Source organism: Cervus elaphus, chromosome 32 (genome assembly GCF_910594005.1).
Source record: "Cervus elaphus chromosome 32, mCerEla1.1, whole genome shotgun sequence".
Taxonomy (NCBI): Eukaryota; Metazoa; Chordata; class Mammalia; order Artiodactyla; family Cervidae; genus Cervus; species Cervus elaphus.
Window position 1 is genome coordinate 23,483,911 of NC_057846.1, and position 23,560 is coordinate 23,507,470.

Genomic DNA, 23,560 nt, shown 5'->3' on the forward strand with positions numbered 1-23,560 from the left:
TGGAGTAGAGAACTTAAGGTTAATTCACCAGCTAAGATATGAGATGTATCAGATGTTGAATTAGACTTGAGATAGGTCTACTGTCATTTATTTATGTGTTCACTTTTAGAACTAAACGTAAGAGTGTTCATAAGACACAATGAGAGAATAAAAGCGGCTGATATTTTAGAAGATGTTTTGGGCTTAATTTTGCAAATACAAGAATTTGTATCTAACTTGGAATTCATTTCAATCTGTGAGATTAGACTGGGAAGACGTCCTTAGAACTGTGGGATGTCTCTCCTGCTCAGCTCCTCCCAGCGTTGCAGATGGGTTGTTCTCCGAGTAATCTGTCATTCCTGTTAGAATCGATAGGGGAGCCTTCAGACTTCTTTGGAGCCTGTCCAGTTAGGATTTGTACTTTAAAATGCTTCCCTGGTAGGTTTACCTGAAGTGAGGAGACATTCTGTGATTTCCCAAAGTTAGTACACTACATCCTAAGTATTAATGATCTGTAGCAAGGGATGGTCATTCCTTTAATTAGTTACCAAAAGCTGCTAGAAAAATGCCTGCCCCTTTCTGCCCACAAAGCAGATTGAAGACTTACTGTCCGTGGCAGAGGAGGTGAACATGCATTGATTATAGGCACTTGATTTTAGAAAAATCTTACTGACAACATTTCTGAAATTTTTCCATCTGCTACAATGTTAGTTTTAAGAATCTTAAATGTAAGTTTTCCTTTTATTGCATTATACTTAGACATCATTTTTATTACTAAATAGATAACTAAGGATATAGCAGTTAAACTCCTTCTAAATTAATTTGAGGCATTGCTCCTTGTTAAGTCCTGAATTACTATAAAGGTCATCCACTTTTTCTTTAGTGGTCCATGCTCAAGATTGATCACACTGTGTCTTCAGGTAGTGGTTTTTCTTATAATGTAAGCACTCAAAATAGTAAATGAAGGGGTAATTATGAAACTTCCATGCGTTGGACTTTTTTTTTTTTTTAATTTCAAAATGTAGAATTTTTTTTGTGTGTGTGATTCAGTAATACATATACCCTGGCTTCAGCAATACGTGAACCGTGAACTTCCAGATGTTCAAGCTGGTTTTAGAAAAGGCAGAGGAACCAGAGATGAAATTCCAACATCCGCTGGATCATCAAAAAAGCAAGAGGGTTCCAGAAAAACATCTATTTCTGCTTTATTGACTCTGCCAGAGCCTTTGACTGTGTGGATCACAATAAACTGTGAAAAATTCTGAAAGAGATGGGAATACCAGACCACCTGACCTGCCTCTTGAGAAACCTGTATGCAGGTCAGGAAGCAACAGTTAGAACTGGACATGGAACAACAGACTGGTTCCAAATAGGAAAAGGAGTACATCAAGGCTGTATACTGTCACCCTGCTTATTTAACTCATATGCAGAATACATCATGAGAAACGCTGGGCTGGAAGAAGCACAAGTAGGAATCAAGATTGCCGGGAGAAATATCAATAACCTCAGATATGCAGATGACACCACCCTTATGGCAGAAAGTGAAGAGGAACTAAAAAGCCTCTTGATGAAAGTGAAAGAGGAGAGTGAAATAGTTGGCTTAAAGCTCAACATTCAGAAAACAAAGATCATGGCATCCAGTCCCATCACTTCATGGCAAATAGATGAGGGAACAGTGGCTGACTTTATTTTTCTGGGCTCCAAAATCACTGCAGATGGTGATTGCAGCCATGAAATTAGAAGATGCTTACTCCTTGGAAGGAAAGTTATGACCAACCTAGACAGCATATTAAAAAGCAGAGACATTACTTTGCCAACAAAGGTCCGTCTAGTCAAGGCTATGGTTTTTCCAGTGGTCATTTATGGATGCGAGAGTTGGACTGTGAAGAAAGCTGAGTGCTGAAGAATTGATGCTTTTGAACTGTGGTGTTGGAGAACTCTTGAGAGTTCCTTGGACTTCAAGGAGATCCAACCAGTCCATCCTAAATGAGATCAGTCCTGGGTGTTCATTGGAAGGACTGATGCTGAAGCTGAAACTCCAATACTTTGGCCACCTCATGCGAAGATCTGACTCATTTGAAAAGACCCTGATTCTGGGAGGGATTGGGGGCAGGAGGAGAAGGGGACGACAGAGGATGAGATGGCTGGATGGCATCACCGACTCGATAGACATGAGTTTGAGTAAACTCCGGGAGTTGGTAATGGACAGGGAGGCCTGGCGTGCTGCGATTCATGGGGTCACAAAGAATCAGACACGACTGAGCAACTGAACTGAATACATATACACATATATTATTTTTGAAATTATTTTCCATTATAAATTATTACAAGATATTGACGATAGGTCCCAGTGCTACACAGTAAACCTTTGTTGCTTGTTGCATGTCTGTTTTTTAAAATTAGAGATCTCAAGCCTTTATCAAGCATAGTAGAGAAGTTTTTGTTACATATAAATAATGTGTACAATATATATGTTTTAGAAAACTTATGAATTTTTCCCTAACTAAAGAATTTATGACATTTTGATTCCACTTGTTTGACCTAGTGTGACTAGAATGCTAGACATATAATGGACTCTTATGGGTCAATTAAAATGATATGATACATAGAGATTTTTTTTAATGAATGTGATATTATAAACAAAAAGGCAAGGTATGAAATCATTCATAGATTTCCTTACCTATATGAAAATAGGATGGAAAACAAAAATACCAATTTATTCGAGTCCAGCTACCTTGTATTTTAAACATCTCTCTTGACTTTTTCTACTATGAGCATAGTTGCTTTCAGCAGTCCCTCATGTTAGGCAGGGATTTTTATCTGTTTCCTAGAAATGCTCCTGATACAGAGTAGAAGCCAAATAAATCCTTTGCTGAATGAGCTAATAATTAATGAAAAATTGGTATTTTTTTGAATATGTGCACTTTGAGTATTCAGTAAGCTTTTTCAATTTAAATTTTGGGAAGGTGAAACAGGCCGTCTGTGACATTAACTGTGACCTTAGAAAATGAGGCGTTTTTTTTCCTGAATGTGAAAATGAATCCTTTGGAAGTCAAAGTGAACTGATATTTAAAATTGGGTTTTTACAAACTCTTAATTAAATTCTCTTCATAGATTCTTCAGTTTGAAGATATCTTGGCCAACACTGTCTACCGGGAGCAGTTTCAAACATACATGGAAAGGATGGACAAGAGGGCTCTAATTAGTTTTTGGGAGTCTGTGGAGTATTTAAAGAATGCTAACAAGGTATGATGTATGGGTCCAAAGGAATGTTAATCACTGGCTGATGAAAACTTGTGTTTTAGGCAGTGTATCTGTGTTTTTCAATAAAGCTGTAAGATAAGCTATACATTAAAAGAATATTGTAAACCAGAGACATTATTGGCATTATGTTCTCGCCCATAATGGTAAATGAAATTAGATTTTATTTTTATAGAAAGTGCTTTTAAATGTGTAGTCAAGGAGAAAAGATTTACAAATGTACCCAATCACTGAATTTAATTTCAGGGAGTTATTTTGTAATTCATTATAAAAAGGCGCGTCCTACCCACTTTGCTATTATAAGTTTGGTCTTATCACCTGTACCTCGTTGTCATAACCTTGTTATTTTTAATATTGTAATGTGCACACTTAACTGTCCTTTTATTTTATTTAAAATGATTGTATTAAGGAAGACAAAAAATAATTCTTGATTACGGATGCCTATTACAGTGGAAAGCCCAATAATGAGCCTTGTGTTTTGTGCTTGGCAAGTTCTCAATATATATTTAAGAATTAAGTTGAAGAATGTGAAATACATATCTATGAATATATGTCAACAAACATATAACTATATATACAGCATATATAATACATACATTTTGAGAGGCTTATTAAAATAAGCCCAAAGAGCACTATGTACATTAAATTATTTATTTACACTTAGTATGAATATTGCTGGAGCTTAACACCAACTTAGAATACATCATAAATCACAGACTGTGTTGGTTAAGGAACTAAATCCAGTCTCACAGTATTTTGAAATCTTAGAAATTTCTTTCAGTGTTAATTTATAACCCATCAATGACCTCATTTTACTCAATATTGTACTAGCCAGCTTTATTACATATTTTATCTACCAGACTTGACTACAAACTTGGCTTTGGCTGCTATCAGAGGAATACTGTAAAGAGCAATCTAAAAAATTTCCTAAAGTATTGAAAAATATCAGTACAGTAAGAGGGTATAGCTTCCTCAAATAACTATATTTTTATCTAGCAATGCTGATTAGGATGTAAAAGTTCCATGATGCTAGTTATGTTCATAGTATTCATTAAGTCATTTGTCTTCATTTTTTTTGCTACTATTAAAGACTTTGCATCATTCCTAGAGTTGTCTCTAGCGGAAATGTAAAGGTTCTGTTAATCAGATGTAAGAGATGTTTGCACATTCAAAGTAGGATGGCTGTGACCTAAGTGTAGTGTTTAAGACATAGCTTGATTACAATGTAGTAAGTCATCATTCTGAAGATTATGTCTCTTACTTCCACAATTATTTTGTTGACTTTCTTCTGGAGTGGGAAGTTGGCACCTCTATTTATATTAGATGGAAAGGTCAAATTGAATTTAGCTGATGAATTGTATTCCTGTGAAACTGAGATTTATGAGAAGGGAATCCACTGCAAGAAGAGAACTGTTCTCATTCTTTGTTTTTTCCTTCCAGCATTAAAAAGAATTTATATTTGTTAACTGTTCAGTGTAAAGTGTTCCTTTTAAGGACTCAGCTGGTTTTTTTTCAGGGTCTGATGCTCACCCCTTGGCCCTGAATGTGCCCACAATGCTGCACACTCACCCCGCATTCCACGTGTCTTCCTTCCACCTTTAAAATGCAGAGAATTTGGAAGAAAATAGTTTTTCTCAGAGACAGTATTTCATACTCTCCTTATCTTCCCGTCTTTTCAGAATGAAATCCCACAACTAGTTGGTGAAATTTACCAGAATTTCTTTGTGGAGAGCAAAGAAATATCAGTGGAAAAGTCACTTTACAAAGAAATCCAGCAGTGTCTTGTGGGCAATAAAGGGATCGAAGTGTTCTGCAAAATCCAAGGAGACGTTTATGAGACCCTGAAGGATAGGTATTACCCTTCATTCATTGTCAGCGACCTGTATGAGAAACTGATGATGAAAGAGGAAGAAAAACATGTCTCACAGTTGGTTTCCAACAAGGATGAAGTGGTGAGTCTCATTTACCTTTCTGCTGCCTTTCGAGTGGTTACACATTGAACGTGACTAGGTGGGCGCAGATTGTGGGAGTCAGATAGGGTGTGCGCCTTCATCTTGTAACATATAGGACTTCGAAGTACCGCACTGCTTCTGGTCGGTGCTTCTTTCTTTGTCCTTCTGACCGGCTGGGTACCATTACCCAGCACTGAGTCAGAGACCTCCTTGCCCTGCCTGAGTCACACGTGAGTGTGGTGCCTGAAAAGTGAGGCAGGACACTTGGAGGGCGGGGGAGACATTTGTGACTTAGGCCAGGTAAGAGAATCAGTAGCTTGACAGTCTAGCCCAAGACCAGACAAAAAGGATGGGGAGAAGATGAGAGGTAGAGAATGGAGGAAGTCCTGCAGGAAATATTTTGGAGTTTAAACAAAATCAGTTGAAATTAAGATGTTTTGAAAGAAACCTTGTCCAACCATACCTGACGTCTAATTTTCTTAGAGTGTATTAGATCATTTTGGGTAGCCCAATGGCCATCTCCCTTTTACTACTAATGATTTATATGAGTTTGAAGGTTTTGAAAGTACAAAGAAAAAGTGTTTTAGAGTCACCTTACATAGAAAGATTGTAATTTATCTTGGATTCTCTCTTTCTGTCCACTTCACTATGTCTCAAGCTCTGAGGAATCAAGTGCTTGTTCATGATAGTTTTAGAAGTGGATGTCTCTGAACTTCATTCAGACTTTTTTTTAAAAGTTCTATTGTGGATCTTTACATTTTCAGTAAACAAAACCACTAAACTAATTGATCATTATGCATTGCATTTTATTTTTAGAATAGCACAGCTAAAACAAACTGATCTTTAACTCAAAAATTAAAATGGTTGATGTGTAAATGTTGTGAACAGTTTATTCAGATTAGTAAAAGCATGAATATCCAACACAAAAATTGGGTAAAGACTTGAATTGACCATTGATATGATAGGTAATAAATCGTAAACAAACATGAAAAATGTCCAGCATCACCTAGGATTCAAAGAAGGGTGACATGTATCACTGATCTTTTGAAAGTTCCTAGTAGTCTCACTTTTAGAAATTTATCCTATGAAAATAATTAAAATGTAGGGGGAAAAAGGTTTATGCACTGTGGAGTTTAGCACATATGGGATGGCCAAAAAGCAGAATCAGCCCACAGCAGGAGTAGCGATAGGAATATGCCTCAGTTTATTATCAATTCATAGAATACTCTGCAGCCATGGCAATTATAATTTTGAAGATTACAGTACCCTCAAATATGCAGCATTGTAGTAATGTATTTCATGAGAAAGGCAGAATTCCCTCTTGAATGTATATAAGGCATAGAGTAATGTCATATATAGTCATGGACAAGAATTAGGAAGAATATACAAAAATGAAAACAGCTTGGTGTTCTATGATTATTAATATTTTCCTTTGACATTTTTTCTCTTTACTGTTTGTTACAAGTAAGAAAAACTGGAAGAAAAAAATCTGGAAGAAAGTTAAGTAGTAAATGAACCAAAAGACAGTCCGCAGCAGTTCTTTCATGCTCTGGCTGCTCATGAATCTAATTACTGACATGCTGTTTGTTGGTAATCCATTCAGGTTTTTCCCAAATTATGTATTTCTTTATGAATCTTAAGTCACTTTCAAGTGCTAACTATCTAACTTGTAAAATAATCTACCTCTTGGTTAGTAAAAATGCATCTTTAAAAGAAGGACTGAGCAAAGTATATGCTAAAAATTCCTTCACTAGTGGGAATTTGGAAATTTTGTTTTAAAAGCTCCAGGAGTTGGTGATGGACAGGGAAGCCTGGCGTGCTATAGTCCACGGGGTCGCAAAGAATCGGACATGACTGAGCCACTGAACTGAACTGAACTGATTTTAAAGAGACTCCCATGAATTTTTCATAATATCCTAGGAGACCAAGCAAGCCAGGTCTCAGCATTTTTTGGTCAGAGTTTAGGCACAGAACATCTGGGTTTAGTTGGAAAGATAACTCAGTTTCCTTTGTTCTGTGCAGGTTCCCATTTGGGAGATAACAATATAGAATTTTTTTTTCTCATTTTTTTAGGTTATCAAATATTTCTTTTTTCACTGCAATTCCAAACACCAGTTACTTTGGTTCTAAATACTGTGATTTTTCACTTTGCTGAGAAAAAGCAGGCTGCTTCTAGGCTTTCTACTGTGGTTCTTTCCTTAGTGGAATCCCGTGATTTGGAGCGGTGTATTGTCCTGACCTAGAGCCTATAGTGTAGGTAACACGGAGGGAATATTCCATCATTATGAGATATGGTGGTTCACGTGACGTTCTCCCCCAGGACTCGGGAGGTGATGTCGGCGAGGAGGCTGTGGATGAAGGCTCCAGTCGGGTTAATGAACAAGCCAGCTTTGCTGTGAACAAGCTGCGAGAACTAAATGAGAAACTTGAGTATAAAAGGCAAGCTCTAAATTCTATTCAAAACGCGCCAAAACCCGACAAGAAGGTAACTCTTCCATTTTCAAGGTCGTCTGTAAAAGTTTCTGTTTTTCTAATTTGATAGAAATTCTGTAAGTTTCACTTTTTTTTTGTTTTTATGTTTGTTTGGGGTTTTTTTGCTTATAGTATAGAATTAGGGGGCATTTGTCTTTTACCCCTTATGGTCTGGTTTGTGTTTTCCATCCTCGGCTATAACTCTCTTTTATCTGACTTGTCTGCAGTGTCTTTGGGAAAGGGGTTGAACTGCCCCTTGTGCCAAAGTTGTTTCTGGAAGTGAGTTAACTAAGCAGGGACAATCTTAATTTTTTTTTTTTTTTCTTTCAACACTGCAAGCACAACTTAGATCATCTCAGGGAATTATGCCAGAAATAGAGTGTTTGGGGACTTCCCTGGCGGCCTAGCGGTTAAGACTGTGCTTCCAGTGCAGGGGACGCAGGTTTGATCCCTGCTCAGGGAACTAAGATCCCATATGCCATGCTGTGCGGCAAAAAAGTGGTGGCGGGGGGGAAGGATTGTTTTGCTAGAAATCAACAGAATTTGAAAGCTTAAAAAATGTAAACAGCATCTCACCCAGGTGGTGCTGTGGCCTCTTGCTTTGTGTTCCTGCTTCTTGGGTCCGACAAGGAGGTTTTCCTTAATGTAGCTACGGCTGGCGCTCTTTGCTTTGCCAACCTGATCTCCTCTGGCACCTTCTGTATGTGCGTTCAGAGGCCTCAGTGATGAGTAAGTGCAGGGCAGGATGAAGGACCAGAGAAGCAAACAGAGAAACCTGCTCTGGAGGGGGCAGGCAAACATGCTGCTGGGGAATCAAAGATGAGACAATTACAGCCCATACTGATGATACAGGGCAGGAGAAGCTTGCCACAGGCTCTCTAGAGAAGGAACAGGCCCTTGTAGACTGCACGGTCAGGAGAGTTTTGAGGCAAAGCTACTGGCCTCAAAAAATAGAGTTGCGTAACTTGTGGGGTGTCTTTCCCTTGATCTGTGTGTCCTGTAATGTCTTTCTTTCTTTCTTTCTTTGTAGTTTTCATCATAGGAATCTTTCACCTCCTTGCTTAAGTTAATTTCCTAAGTATTTTGTGATTTTTTTTTTTTTTTTTTTTTTGTGCTATTGTAAATGGAACTCTCTTCTTCATTTCCTTTTTGGAGGATGCATTGTTTGTAGAAACAAAGCTGACTTGTGTGTGTTGATTTGGTATCCTGCTGCTTTTGTGAACTGCACAGCGTTTTAGATGGTTTTGTAACTCCCAGGATGTTTCCCCCTGTGACAGATTGTTTCTAAATTGAAAGAGGAGATAATTCTAATAGAGAAAGAACGCACAGACCTCCAGTTGCACATGGCACGAACAGACTGGTGGTGTGAGAACCTGGGCTTGTGGAAAGCCTCCATCACCAGTGGGGAGGTAGGTCTGACTGCTTCCCTTCCCAGCTGATTAGGTATTTCTTCCCAGAGTGTTAAGTTTGACTTTAACAGATTAAATTTTGTCCCAAAGAACTAGGGTTGGAAATCGGAAGCTTATATTCATCCTTCTGGACTGCACTGGTCCTGCCTTGCTCGCTCTGTATCTCCATTCTGATTCCTGACCGGGAGCTGTTTGTTGGGTTGCCTGTTTAGATCTCATCTCCCTCCCCTTGAGACAGAAAGTTGTCCTCGTTCACGAATCGTAAGCAACTTTCAGATAGAAACAGTTGACATCCTCAAATTACCAATTTCCTTTTCCACCAAGGCTTGAAAGAAAATGGAAAACACTACTTGAAATTTGGAGATGAAAAAATTTCAATGTATTTCTGGTTGATCCAGCCTGCTGATGTCAGTGACTCAAGCATCAATCAGCTCTAAGATCTTTAATATAGAAAATATTTTGCTCTTCTCTGAGGGATATGGGACAGTAGTTTTCAGAATACACCATATCCCTTTTTTTGAATGTAAAACTAATTTCACTTGATGGAAAAATGCTTATATACATTTATATCATTAGTGTAAACTTCCTTTCCATCTAACTGACTATCAACACCTGGAGAAGAAAGTCAGGTCCACCCTACCTAGAGATTATCACGCTAAGCAGAGAAAGTCAATATCATATAATATCACTCATGGAATCTGAGTTTAAAAAATGATATCAGTGAATTTATTTATAAAACAGAAACAGACTCACAGATTTTGAAAACAAACTTACTGTTCAGTTCAGTCATTCAGTTGTGTCCGACTCTTTGCAACCCCATGGACCACAGCACACCAGGCTTCCCTGTCCATCACCAACTCCCAGAGCTTGCTCAAACTCAGGTCCATCGAATCGGTGATGCCATCCAACCATCTCATTGTCTGTTATCACCTTCTCCTCCTGCCCTCAATCTTTCCCAGCATCAGGGTCTTTTCCATTGAGTCAGTTCTTCGCATCAGGTGGCCAAAGTATTGGAGCTTCAGCTTCAGCATCAGTCCTTCCAATGAATATTCAGGACTGATTTCCTTTAGGATTAACTGGTTTGATCTCCTTGCAGTCCAAGGGACTCTCAAGAATCTTCTCCAATACCACAGTTCAAAAGCATCAAACTTATTGCTACCATAGGGGAAAGGTGCGGGGTGGTGGGGATATAAATAGGAAGTTAGGATTACACACACACACACACACACACACACACACGGAAGTTAGGATTACACACACACACACACACACATAGGGGAAAGGTGCGGGGTGGTGGGGATATAAATAGGAAGTTAGGATTACACACACACACAGACACACACACAGACACACACACAGACACACACAGACACACACACACACACAGACACACACACACACACACACAGACACACACACACACACACACACACACCCCTTATCATGTCTGGCCCAGTACTCCTGAGATTTTCAAGGGCCCATCTGCCCAACTTACCTGTGTCTATCCCTGCTTTTCCCATCATCAGTGGCCTGACACTCGTTCTTGGGGAAAGGCTTAGAATTCACAATCTGAAATTCACTTCTAGTTTAGGTAGCAGAACCGTGCGCGTTCTCCAGGTGCCGGCCTTAAAGCACGTGCCACGTGAGCACCCTTGGTGTGTCTTTGGTGCTTGCTGTCCCGTTAAGCTGCAGGGCCAGGTGCCTTTGTTGGGGGTGGGGGGTGGGAAGCCGGTGAGGGGAGGTTGCCCAGAGCCTGGAACACTGTGTAGAAACGCTTACTCACTGCTGATGGAATCACCTTTGGTGTAGAAGTCCAGGAAGGGGCTCTTAGGGGACGTGATGTCAAAAGGTATAAAAGAGGAGCCCCTCAGGATGGGGTACAAACAGATTCTGCCACCTCCTCAGCTTTGCCCAGAGCTGCCTCTGGCATTTCACAGCTCCTTATAATTGTCTTCCAAAGGCAGATACTGAGGAGGGGAGGGAAGGAGGAAAAACCCTCACAAGGCCCTTTGCCCTGGTCATCAGTTGTTACTCAGGAGCTTGCTGTGACCTTGGTCCCTGAAAAGATAACAGCAATGGACACAGAGGGGTCGTCTGACCGCCCAGCATCCACGAAGCAGCCCCCGTGGGAACAGTGGAGGGTGTATTCCCCTCTGGATCTCTGAGCCAGGCTGAGGCGCTGTGAGCTGTGTGCTCCCGGGACAGTCGTGGGCTGTCTGTGCTCCAGCTCCTGCCTTCCTCGAGGGACGGTGGTCCTCCCGCCTGCTGGGGCTCAGCTGGTGCTCAGCAGAATTGCGTCCCTTTGCTTTGCTTTCCTGTTTGCTCTTTGTCTCTAATTCAGTTCATGACACTAATTCAAGCTTCAATTCAGTGTATCTTCTTTTTGTTTCTTGCTTATCCATTTACATTAGGAGCAGTAGTGGCCTTTTCTGAATTATGACAGGGTGTTTGTGTGAGTGCTTAAGAGCTATCTTCAGTTGGGAGGTAGAGGAAATCTTGTCTCCCAACGTGAAATTTCATGAAAACAGAAACCACGATGTGTGGAATCCTGTATTAAACTGGGGAAGCTGCCCATCCTTCTCTGAGAGAGGTTTTGCTCTCTCACACCTGACTGCTTACTATTAATTTGCGTTTTCAAGGAAACGAAGTTAGGATGTTGAGTCCACTAGGCTACTTTTCTTTTGCTGCAGAGCAAATTTTCTCACATTTCATGGCTCAAAACACCACCCATTTCTTAGCTCACAATTCTACAGGTTGAGAGTCCAACTGTGTGGCTGGGTTCTCTGCTCGCTATATCGCAAGGCTGAAGTCAGGTTGTTAGCCAGACTGAGTTCCTGTCTGGAGAATCTGGGGGAAGTCTACCTCCAAGTTCATTCAGGTTCTTGGCAGAATCTGGTTCCCAGTGGGGCTGAGAGCTCTGTTCTGCTGTCAATGTGGCATTGTTCTCAGGTCCTAGAAATACTCCAGATCTTTCCGCGTGGCCCAGTCCATCTTCCTGCCAGCACCACCTGTCAGAGCCTACCTGTGCTTCCTCTGATTCTTCTTCTACTCACCAAAGAAATCCCTCTGCTTCTGCAAGGGCCCCTGAGGTTAGGGCAGGCCCGGTTTCAGGTGGGCTGTGCCCTCTAACGTAGCCTGAAGCCAGAGCAGAACCCGTCCTTTTCTGGTCCTGGGGACCGTGCGGGACCGGCACGCCCGGGAGGGGGGCCCCTGGAGGGGTGCTGGAGATCTTGCCTGCCCTGTCTGCTCACCGCGCTCTTTCTTGCTGTTGTGTTTATCTGTTTCTCCAAGGTCACAGAAGAGAACGGCGAACAAATGCCCTGTTACTTTGTCACGGTAAGCTTACAGGAAGTTGGAGGAGTTGAAACCAAGAACTGGACGGTCCCCAGGAGGCTCAGTGAGTTTCAGAATTTACACCGGAGGCTTAGTGAGGTACGCACGCTTGTGGCACAGGCTTAGCATTACTGAGCAAGCAGAGACTCAGGGCCCATTTCAGTTGTAGTCACACAGGGAAACTGGTCGCTCTTTCCCGTTTGCTGTGGACACCGGCAAAGTGGCATTTTCGGCCTGATGGTTGGAAATTTACTCGTAGGTCAACCGTCTAGTCTAGTCTGAGTCCTTGAAGACAGATCACTGTCTGACTTCCGTTGAACCCAACAGAACCCCAGAGCTGGAGGAGGGCTGGGGGTGTCTCTGGCCAGTGGTTTCAAAGCTGCCAGTCGTGACCCATTAGAGGATAACGGGATCCGTTCGGGGTCGCAGCAACAGAGTAGAACATACTGCGTCTCATCACTCAAAGGAATGGAGTCAGTGAAGTGTGGTGTTTGACGGCAGACTCCGGGGCCAGGTTGCCGGAGTGTGCCTCCAGCTTGGACCCTCGCTTCACTGCTCACCAGCCCGTGACTGGCCTGTCACTCTGTCTGTCTGTGCCTCTCTGTCCTCATCAGTGGGTACAGATACTAAGTGTGCCTTCTTAGAGCTCCTAGAGCTGTTGTGAGAATGGAGAAATGTGTACAAAGCATTTAGAAGAATGTGCTGCACATAGCAAACATCATTTGTTTATTAGTAGTAATTACACTCGTAGCGGGCTTTCCTGGGGGCTCAGTGGTAAAGAATCCACCTGCCAGTGTAGAAGACTTGGCTTCAATCCCTGGGTCGGGAAGAGTCCCTGGAGGAGGAAATGGCAGCCCACTCCAGTGTTCTTGCCTGGGAAATCCTATGGACAGAGGAGCGTGGTGGGCTACAGTCTGTGGGGTCGTGAAGAGTCAGACACGACTGAGCAACTAAACAGGTGCAGAGCTGTTACACACGCCAGACTTCTCGTGCAGTGTCTGGCAGGACACAGGATTTAATCCACAAAGAAAAGCCTGTTGTTATTATTTATTAACACCCATCCTTATTATTAATATATTTACATTCTGCACTTTGCCCCTGAAAGGCAGTAATAAAGCTGCATCCCAAGTGGTTCTTCCCATGCTCTACTTGGGTCAACTGTGATGACGTTTTACAGATGTGTTGTAAACAAAACACGTTCCAAGAAAAAAGCTCTTGTCGTGAGTCAGTTGTCCATACCCTGTCCTCTGTGCTGTGTGCAGACCCGTCTTCCCAGCCTGGCTCCAAGATTTCCAGCTTCCAGGCACTTGTCAGTCTAGGGACGAGTCTTAGCTTTTCTCGTCACACATCCTCTTCCTCCATATTCTTTGAGCCTGGTTAGAACAGGTAGGTTTTCAAGGTCTTCAGTCTCAGAGGAAACAAATACAAGAGGAAGTTACTTGGTTTGTTCTTATTAAAAATCTAAAATAAATTTTTAAAGATTTAAATGTAATTTCGAGATAACTAACATTTATTTCTTTTCCCTCACAGTGTTTCCCTTCTTTAAAAAAAGTCCAGTTGCCTTCTCTTAGCAAGCTGCCTTTCAAATCCATAGATCAAAAGTTTATGGAAAAGTCAAAGAATCAATTAAATAAGTTTTTACAGGTAAGCCACTGAAAACTTTTTGGATATGGAAGGAAACATTAGTTAATGTTTGGTTAATGGTTAAACTGATTCCATTCTAAGGGTTTGCCTTCTATTCTTACACGTCATGCCAGATCCTCAAAATATCTTTGGTTTGGGGTATTTGGGGGTTTTTTCTTCTTTGTTTTTATTATTTTTGTTTTTCTGTGTGTGTGTGGTTTTGTTTTGGGTTTTTTTTTGGTAGTTAAACTGTTGTTGTTGTTCAGTCGCTAAGTCCTGTCCACCTCTTTGTGACCCCATGGACTGCAGCACGCCAGGCTTCCCTGTCCTTCATCTCCTGGAGTTTACCCAAACTCATGTCCATCGAGTCCGTGATGCCATCCAACCTTCTCATCCTCTGTTGTCCCCTTCTCCTTTTGCCTTCAGTCTTTACCAGCATCAGGGTCTTTTCCAGTGAGTCAGCTCTTCACATTAGGTGGCTAAAGTGTTGGAGCTTCAGCATCAGTCCTTCCAGTGAATATTCAGGGTTGATTTCCTTTAGGATTTTCTGGTTTGATCTCCTTGCAGTCCAAGGGACTCTCAAGTGTCTTCTCTAGCACAATTTGAAAGCAGCAATTCTTTGGCGGTGCTCGGCCTTCTTTACAGTTCAACTCTCATATCTATATATGATTTCTGGAAAAACCATAGCTTTTGGCTCTACGGACCTTTGTTGGTAAAGTGATACCTCTGCTTTTTTAATACGCTAAGTTTGTTACAGCTTTTCTTTCAAGGAGCAAGCGTCCTTAATGTGTCCTTAAATTAAGCAAGTGTCCTTAATTTCATGGCTGCAGTCACCATCTGCAGTGATTTTGGAGCCCAGGAAAATAAAATCTGTCACTGTTTCCACTTTTTCCCCATCTATTGGTCATGAAGTGATGGGACCAGATGTATAGATATAGAAAATGCAGATACCATATGTAAGGCTTTCTCCGGTTTTATAGCTGGACACACCCTTGTAACTGGCATCCGGTCCCAGAGACAGGGTGTCTCCTGTCCCACCAGCATCACCACAGGGGACTGGGGTCCTGACGCCTCACCACGCGGTTACACCAGCATCACCACAGGGGACCAGGGTCCTGACGCCTCACCACGCGGTTACACCAGCATCACCACAGGGGACCGGGGTCCTGACTCCTCACCCCGCGGTTACACCAGCATCACCACAGGGGCCCGGGCTCCTGATGCCTCACCCCGCGGTTACACCAGCATCACCACAGGGGCCCGGGGTCCTGACGCCTCACCACGCGGTTACACCAGCATCACCACAGGGGCCCGGGGTCCGGGGTCCTGACGCCTCACCACGCGGTTACACCAGCATCACCACAGGGGCCCGGGCTCCTGACGCCTCACCCCGCGGTTACACGAGCATCACCACAGGAGCCCGGGCTCCTGACTCCTCACCACACGGTTACACCAGCATCACCACAGGGGCCCGGGCTCCTGACGCCTCACCACGCGGTTACACCAGCATCACCACAGGGGCCCGGGCTCCTGACGCCTCACCACGCGGTTACAGCTGGTTTTGAACTTGACATGAATGGAGTCACAGGGTGTGGACCCGCTTCTGTGTGACTCCTTTCACTCAGGGTGGTGGTCCTGAACTTGTTCGTTGCAGACCACCTTTGATTTCCTTTTCCTTCTTGTTTTCACTGTTGAATGGGCTTCTCCTTGTGCGCACCCCGCCGCAGTCCGTCCGTGCTCTTGCTGACGGGCATTCAGAGAGTTTGCAGCCAGAGGCTGTGCTGGGGAGCGAGGCTGAAGCTGCCACTGCTGGTCTTTGGTGAATATCTGCTGGGGAGTCCCTGGAGATTGGGGCTTTTCATTTTCCTCAGTGGTCAAAGCAGTTTGTACACTCTCAGCAGCAGCATGCAGGGTTCTGGTCGCTCCACACTGGACTGTTTTCTTTTGTGAAGTTAAAATTTTGTCTGTTTTTCTGTCCTGTCATCTGTCTTCTCCATGTCACTTTGCAGGAGTTGGGTGTGTGGTTTGGAGGTAAGTCTCTTGTCGGAGCCTGTGCTGTGGATTTCTCCCTTTCTGTGGATTGCCTTTTCAGTCTCTTAATGAGTTCTTTCAATGAGCATAATTCTCAATTTAGTCCAATCTATCCTTTTTTTTTCCTTTTTGTGCTTATTGCTTTTTGAGCTCTTTGCCTACTGCAGGGTCCTAAAGATAGTCTCCTGATTTCCTCTAAATACTTGTTTTCCTTCAGTCTATGTTTAGAGAATAAGACTGGACAAAGCTATGCTGTCTCCAGTAGCAACCACTATTTATTTTTTCCTTAGCTGGGGCCTCTGTCTTCAGATTATAAGTAAGTCACTCACACCGTGGACGCCCGAGTCCTAGTTCTCAGGGGCAGGGGGCATGAACCTCTGCCTCATAAAACACTGTTTGCCAATGAAGAAGTAGCTGGAAGTCCTGGGACTTAATAGATGTTGCAGATTCTCAGTAGAGGCTATATTAAAATATATTCAGTTGAATCAGGTGTACGGATCATAGTTAAATTAGGTAAATTTTAGCTCAAGTTCCCTTACAGGTGTTAATCAGTTTCTGCTTTTCTCTCATATATTCATTTCTCTCTAAAGATACATGTATGTGTTCTTACAAATATATAAATTTGTGTGTGTGTGTCCATCAGGAAATAAAATAGTTGCATCTTTGAAAAGCTTTCCAACTTTAATTATGGCAGAAGTGGGAGAGAGAATCATTTATGTTTAAGTGATCTTACAGAAATATTACCATCTTGTTGCTGATTCAGAATGGGCAGGAAATACTAAACCCACTCAAGCATCATACCTGATTAAATCATTCAGCCGAATTTAAGGTCTTATTTGTGAAACGAGTATGCATTATTCACAATCCCAGGTTGTGAAGTCCCCATGTGTGGCTCTGGGCCCCTCCAGCTGACACTTGGGTTTCCTTGCAGCCTCTGCTGTTGGGGAAGGGAGGGTTGTTTGGTGCTGCCAGCCTTTCAGCCGCCTTTCCGGCTGTGCTGCAGAGACCGGGGCACCCCTGCACTTCTGGGGATGTGGAGAGGGGCCATTCTTCCCCCTCTTGGGCTGCTGGTGATGGAAATAGGTTCGTGGTCCCCATCCTGGTGCCAAGAGGAGCATGTGCTCTGAGCTGCCACCAGGCGGCGCGGGTGAGGCTGAGGGCGGGAACCACCTGCCTGAACAGGTGAAGCACCTTCCCAAGGAGCAGCTTGTCTTTCCATCAGGCCTGGAAGTAACTGTTTAAATTGTTTTTCATTTCCTCAAAGACTTTATTTGAAAGTGCTCACTGTTTGATATATTTAGATAGGTTACACAGCTGACTGAAGTTTCAGAATATCATCCCACAAATGGGAAAAGCAAAATGCAAAAGGTTTAGTCTGAAAGGCAGATATTATTAGGTCCACAGGACCTTCTAGAAAAGAGGATTCCATTGAGTGTGTGTTTATGTGAATATTTATATATGGGCCCCTATCGAAGCAAACTAATATCAGATATTTAGTAATCTAGCTGATTGTTCCTCACACGCGGATGTTCCCCGGACCATGCCACGCCTGCTTCTGGGGGTGACCCTGCTGTCTGCTCTTCCCGGAATGCCCCGTACACTCGTCCCCTCCTCTCCACAACCCTCCTCCACTCCGCCACATGCAGCGACATGCTCTGAGCCCTCGGGAGGGAAGGAGTTGGGACTGGGATTCCGTTCTCAGCGTTAAAATATGTTAAAATCCCAATTATACCTTCCCCCACAAACATAGTCTTTGAGAACATGTCTAACTTTTCATACATAATCAGTTTGGTTATTTTCCTTCAATAGAATATAACTTAGTCCAAAGACTTAACACGTCCTGAATCATTTCCATGTTTATGATGGTTGTATTATTTGAGGCTTAGCACTAGTTACCCTTTCCTATGACTTTATGAAAGAGTGTCAGAGTATAGATTAGCCAGGAGATCAAGGTGGAAGAATACCTCACTCCCGCTCATCCACGCTCACGTACTGCTGAGCACTTAAGGCTCTGTGAAAGGAATAAATTCTCCGGGGCCGGGAAGGCAGTAGTGAATCCAGCAGCCCGTGCCCACAGTCTCCTTCCCACACCTGAGGCAGAACCTCCAGCCTCAGGCCAGTCTTCTGCAGGACATAGGGAGCTGATCACCACTGGAATGTGGGGGGCCGGGGGGGCATGCCCCTGGGACCCCAGTCCCCAGTGTGGCAGTATTGGGCATGCTCAGAGGGACTTTTCTAGGGAGGGTCATAGGGTTTATCAGAAGTCAACCTTGGTCTGAACAAAGATAATGCAAACCTCATGGGCCAGCTCCTCTCTCCTCCTCTCCCAGCAGAGAGGGTTCTCCCCTCAAACCGAAGTTCCATCCCCCAGGGGGTCACCTCATCCGTGGGGCAGGATTTCTCATTGGTTCATTTATCCTGCAACCCCGTGTCTGTGAGTACCAGACACCTGCACATCCTTAGGGTGACATCGTTGACTTCCTGTCTTACCAGGAGCACCTGCTTTGCACAGAAACGAACCTGACGATGTCCTCCTTTCCTTTCTGCTAAGGCCAGACAGGCACGTAGAGAACTGGAAGGAAATTTCCGGTTTAGGGGCCAATAAAAAGTTACATAATTATGTAAGCACGCACCACCTGGGGAATGTGGCAGCCGAGGGACAGGAAGCTGCTGCCTGGCATGCAGTCAACCACCTTATTGTGGCAGCCCAGAGCTCTTTGCTCAGCTGACGCACAGAGTCTGCAGGTAGCCATGAAACAGTGGTTGAGTGAGATCCTGGTGTGCTGGGCGAATACGTACCTTGTTCCAACACAGATGAGCAACAGTTAAGTTGACTTTGAAAGGTGGTGGCCCCTGGATCTGCAGGTGGTCTGCTAAGTGAGACTTTTCTGTTGCCCCAAGCCGTGAGTTCTCTCATGGGCCAGTATCTCCCACCAGCAGAAAGGTCAGGGAGCTCCAGTCATCTTACCCAGCGTTGTTTGCCATTGAGATCAGTGAGAATTAGGCTAATGCATCTTCTTTCAGGGGGAAAGGATAATAGTTTTAGGTTCAGAATTTCGAGGGAAGTACGCTTGCTGAGACAGCCAGCTCTTCATCTTGATGTTGGGGGCTCCCAGTGCAGGGACGTGTTCCTACCATGTAGGAAGAATTAATCCTCTTTCTCCCACAGAATCTGCTTTCAGATGAGAGACTGTGTCAGAGTGAAGCACTTTATGCCTTTTTGAGCCCTTCTCCTGACTACCTCAAGGTTATTGACGTGCAGGGGAAAAAAGCCAGTTTTTCATTAGCCTCGTTTTTGGAAAGACTCCCTCGCGACTTCTTCTCCCATCAGGAGGTGAGCTGTCTGAAGGTTGTATGTCTTTGAAACATATTTAAGCAAATGTCTTCTTGCAGGCTATGTGAAGTAGCAGGGGTTTGTGGCAGGCCTGCTGCACGTGGGGAGAAAGCAACCCCCTTGAGTTACCATTGCGGTCGTGTTGGGGGACAGGATGGGTAAGCAGGTAGGTAGGTGGGATGCGGCCGAAGTTCTGGGGGAGCCCCTCTGTGGAAGGCAGCCTGGCCATTCCCCAGGATGGGGACCTTCACGATGGAGGAGTTGGAGCTGATAATGAGGTTCAGGAGGCAAGGCTGTATTAGGGAACAGTCAGCAGGTCTTGGACTGGGGGACGGCTCCAGGAAGGGGGCTGATGGAAGATGAGGCAGAGGGTAGAAGGAGGGGCAAGGCCGTGCCAGGCTGCAGGGTTCAAGCTTTATTCTTAGGGTATGGAAAGCTGTGGCGTGTTGCGAAGCAAGACAACCCTGGCAGTGATGTGAGTGGGTGAAGGAGTGAATAGAGGGACTGCGGACGTGGGCGATCTCATTCCCGGGCGTCAGGCTTCCCTCCGGCAGGCTCCTTACTCGGGCTGCGCCCCTTACCTGGCTCTCCAGCAAGTTACCCAAGCCCATCTCTGAAATCTGGCATCTCTGTAGTTCAGTCAAAGACCCCTCTGCCTCTTCACCAGAATTGGTTTAGTGAGTTCGGACAGAAAGAAATGACCGTGGAAGGAGCTTCTGCTGCATTGTGAGCTGGGGCGGAGCCCGCAGGGGGTCCCCGTGCCCGCGTCCCTCGCGAGCATCTCCTGCCTCTCTCCTCCACGGCCGCACGTGCCGTATCCGGCCCGACTTGGCCCTCACCTCTGCCACCTCCCGTTTATCCCTGAATCTCTCGCCATGTCCCCTGTGGCCCAGCCACTGCAGGAATCTGCCCTCTGAAGGAGAGGCCTGCTCGGGCTGCGGCTCCTCCCTGCTCTCCGCAGCCTCTGACGGTGGGGGGACCCCTCCTCTGCCGTCCAACCCCGAAGCCCTGGTCCCACAGTGCCAGCTGCTCCCTCTGCAGACAGCGGAATGGACTGCCTCAGCTGTCGCCTTCCGGCTGACGTCTGCACCCCTGCCTCCACTCTGCACCCTGAAACAGCCGCGTGTCTCCTGGTCACCGCCCACAGAGCTCAGGCCTCTCAAAGCCCCGCGCCACGTCTTGCTCGTTTGCACTGGCCTGGTGCCTGGCATATAATGAGTTTTCAACTGAAAGTTGCTGATATGAAGATCAGGAAATGAGACTAGCTGAAATACAGAATAACAGCTTGATTCAGAGCCCTAAAAATAAATTACTTTAAAATGATACATGCCTGTAAAACACAGTGAACTTAAAATCATTTAAGCTGAAAAGCCTTTTAAAACCCCAAATGGTTAGACAACTATTTTGTCATCTGCGAATTCACTCCTCATTAATGCAGTGATGGAGACTTTTCAGAATTGTTTTAGAGCTTGAATAAGGCTTTAGGGTCAAGCTTTTCCCTGGGGTTAGATACACTTTGACCTCTTTTTGAAAATGCCTAGAGTTCTGCATGTAGGAAAGTGGAAGGACTGTGTGAGGTTGAACTGTGAGGACATCATTCAGAATTGACACTGCAAGAGGGATAGCACCTCCATCTTTCTTGGGTGAGTGACCTGCTTTCTGTGACTTTTCTCTTCCCCCAGGAGGAGGCGGAGGAGGACAGTGACCTGTCCGATTATGGTGACGATGTGGATGGAAGGAAGGACGCGTTGGCTGAGCCATGTTTCATGTTGATTGGGGAGATTTTTGAACTTCGAGGAAGTAAGCCTCTTTGTTACTGTTCAGTGGTGTTGTCGGGTTAAGTGGTTATACACACATGGACACACGCATATTTAACGTCCCTTTGTTCCTGAAGCAGACATGTATTTATATCCATTGAGCGAATACTTTCCCAGGCCAGCCAGACACCAAGATAGGCTCTTAGGACAGGTAATCATCTCTGTGCTCCTGGAATGCAGGGTCCTGGTTTACCCTGCACCGTGTTCCTCTGAATACAGAAAGCCGAAACGCTTTGAATTTCTTTTCATGGGGCTTATCATAGCCTCACGGCTTTATTACCAAAAGGTGTACAGAAATTGATTTTGTGCGGCAGAGGAAGAGCCACTTGTTAAAGGTGAGTGTGCGGCCAGGGATGCAGGGATGGCCAAGTCCGCTTTCAGCCACCTCTGCGCCCCAGAGCAGTGTCGTCCCCGGGGGACATTGGGCGTGCCTGGAGACATTGCTGGCTGTCACAGCCTGTGGGCTGGTGCCTCGGGCGTCTTCTGGGTGGAGGCCGGGGCTGCTGCATCTACACCCCCAGCGCCCGGGGCAGCCCCACAACACAGGGTTCTCCTGACCCCAGTAACAGTGCCACATTGAGAAATCCTCCCCTGATGGCCCCCAGGGGAGATGGACTTCAAAGAAATGAACTTCGAGAGGCCCAGGAGACTGTTCTGCTCAGACCTGCATGGGCGCCTCTGTCCCGGAGCAGCACTGGGTCAAAGGTCAGACTGCACTGCTCGGCTCGTGTCCCGATTCCCGAGTGGGGCCTCTGCCCACGCCCACCTTGCACAGCCCCCACGCTGAGTCACGAGGCCCGCGTACTCAGGCACACCCGGAGCCTCAGGAACTAGCTCGAGGTGCGACAGGTGCCTAAAGGCACACCTGAGTGCCTAGAAGAGGAAGCACACGGGAGGAGCTGGGTTTCACGGGGCACAGTCATGCCGCCAGCCAGGACGTGCTGCCCTGAGAGTGTCCTGGCCTCTGTCCCCTTGGGTGAGCATTTCTTCCCTTGGGGCAAAGACGGTGCTGAGAGTTGGTCCTACACGGTAGGTAGGCTGTGTGTAGCTTCTTACTTATATACCCCTTAACATGCCACGTAAAGAATTTCTGTGCAGATGAAGAAACTTCCAAGGGCTGTTATAAACTTGAGCTGTTATAAATAAGATGTTATAAACATCTTGTCTTTTAATCCTCTGTGTCTGTTATAATGCCTCATCCATGATCCATAGTAGGTGATCAATAAAATGCTTGGGTAGATGAATGAATAGGCAAGAAAATTTTTAGTGCTGGGATTAATTGTTTTGGTCATTGAAGTTTTTCTTTCTCTAATGTGTGTGTCAGTCACTCAGTTGTGTCTGACTCTTTGTGACCCCATGGACTGTAGCCCACCAGATTCCTCTGTTCATGGAATTCTCCAGGCAAGAATACTAGAGTGGGTTGTCATGCCCTTCTCCAGGGGATCTTCCTGACCCAGGGATTGAACTTGGATCTCCTGCATGGCCGGCAGATTCTTTACTGACTGAGCTACCAGGGAAGTTCAGTGGTTTCTTTCTTCCTCTAAACCAAATCTAAAATAGCAACTTATGTTTTAGCTATAACTCCATAGGGGAAACAAAAACACCTCAGAGGTAGAGTCTTCCTTCAGTGAATTTATAGTATAAGGGCTCTCAAAAAGTAATTCACATTGAGTGATAGACACAATTAAATTCTAAACTCCAGGCAGGGGTTTATATGTAAGGATGTTCATTTGAGCATAATTTTAATAATAAAATTTGGAACTAAGTCAAACAGGTAGTAGTTAAACTAATAACTGTCCACATGATGGAGTATTGTCTGAGTATGAAGGATCCTTTCAAATGAAAAAGCTATAGCTGGTCTATACTTTAGACACTTTGAGATGTTTGCTAATGTTTGTATAGGCAGAGAAAAACCTGTCCTCCACCGCCTGCCCGCGCCTCCCCACCCCCCCGCCCCGAGTCTATTAAACTGTGCCGTCCTCACCTTCGGTCAGTATGTTCTCTCTGACACAAGGAGACTGAGAGAGAGGTGGGCGTGTCAGAGGCAGTAGGCCAGGAGTCGGGCTCCAAGTCCTGTCTCCGCGGCGTGCACTTCTCCTCGTGCCTGCTCAGAAGTTTTGGTTTTGCTAGTGACATTTCAGAGGACAATAAATGGAACATCATTGATAATGAGATGTGATATATTTGCCATCAGCTAAATCCTAGTGTTGCTGCAGTTGCCTCATGGCTTTGAAGGGATGAGTCCTTGGAAGGAGTAATGGGGTATGTGTGTGTGTGTGTGTGTGTGTGTAAGGAGTAATGGGTGTGTGTGTGTGTGTGTGTAAGGAGTAATGGGTGTGTGTGTGTGTA

The 23,560-nt window shown here is 44.7% G+C and overlaps 1 protein-coding gene across 5 annotated transcripts in view; it reads left to right on the forward strand.

Annotated features, from left to right (window-relative positions):
- Positions 1 to 23,560, forward strand: part of SNX25 (sorting nexin 25) — a 93,864-nt gene that overhangs the window by 63,122 nt on the left and 7,182 nt on the right. For 2 of the 5 annotated variants that reach the window (XM_043893502.1, XM_043893507.1), the window contains exons 8-15: positions 3,094 to 3,225; positions 4,920 to 5,192; positions 7,513 to 7,677; positions 8,942 to 9,073; positions 12,365 to 12,505; positions 13,937 to 14,050; positions 19,230 to 19,394; positions 21,077 to 21,194. In XM_043893502.1, the coding sequence (XP_043749437.1) occupies positions 3,094 to 3,225; positions 4,920 to 5,192; positions 7,513 to 7,677; positions 8,942 to 9,073; positions 12,365 to 12,505; positions 13,937 to 14,050; positions 19,230 to 19,394; positions 21,077 to 21,194 (1,240 nt within the window). The remainder of the gene's footprint in view (positions 1 to 3,093; positions 3,226 to 4,919; positions 5,193 to 7,512; positions 7,678 to 8,941; positions 9,074 to 12,364; positions 12,506 to 13,936; positions 14,051 to 19,229; positions 19,395 to 21,076; positions 21,195 to 23,560) is intronic. The other 3 variants (XM_043893503.1, XM_043893505.1, XM_043893504.1) reach the window with 3 other exon arrangements.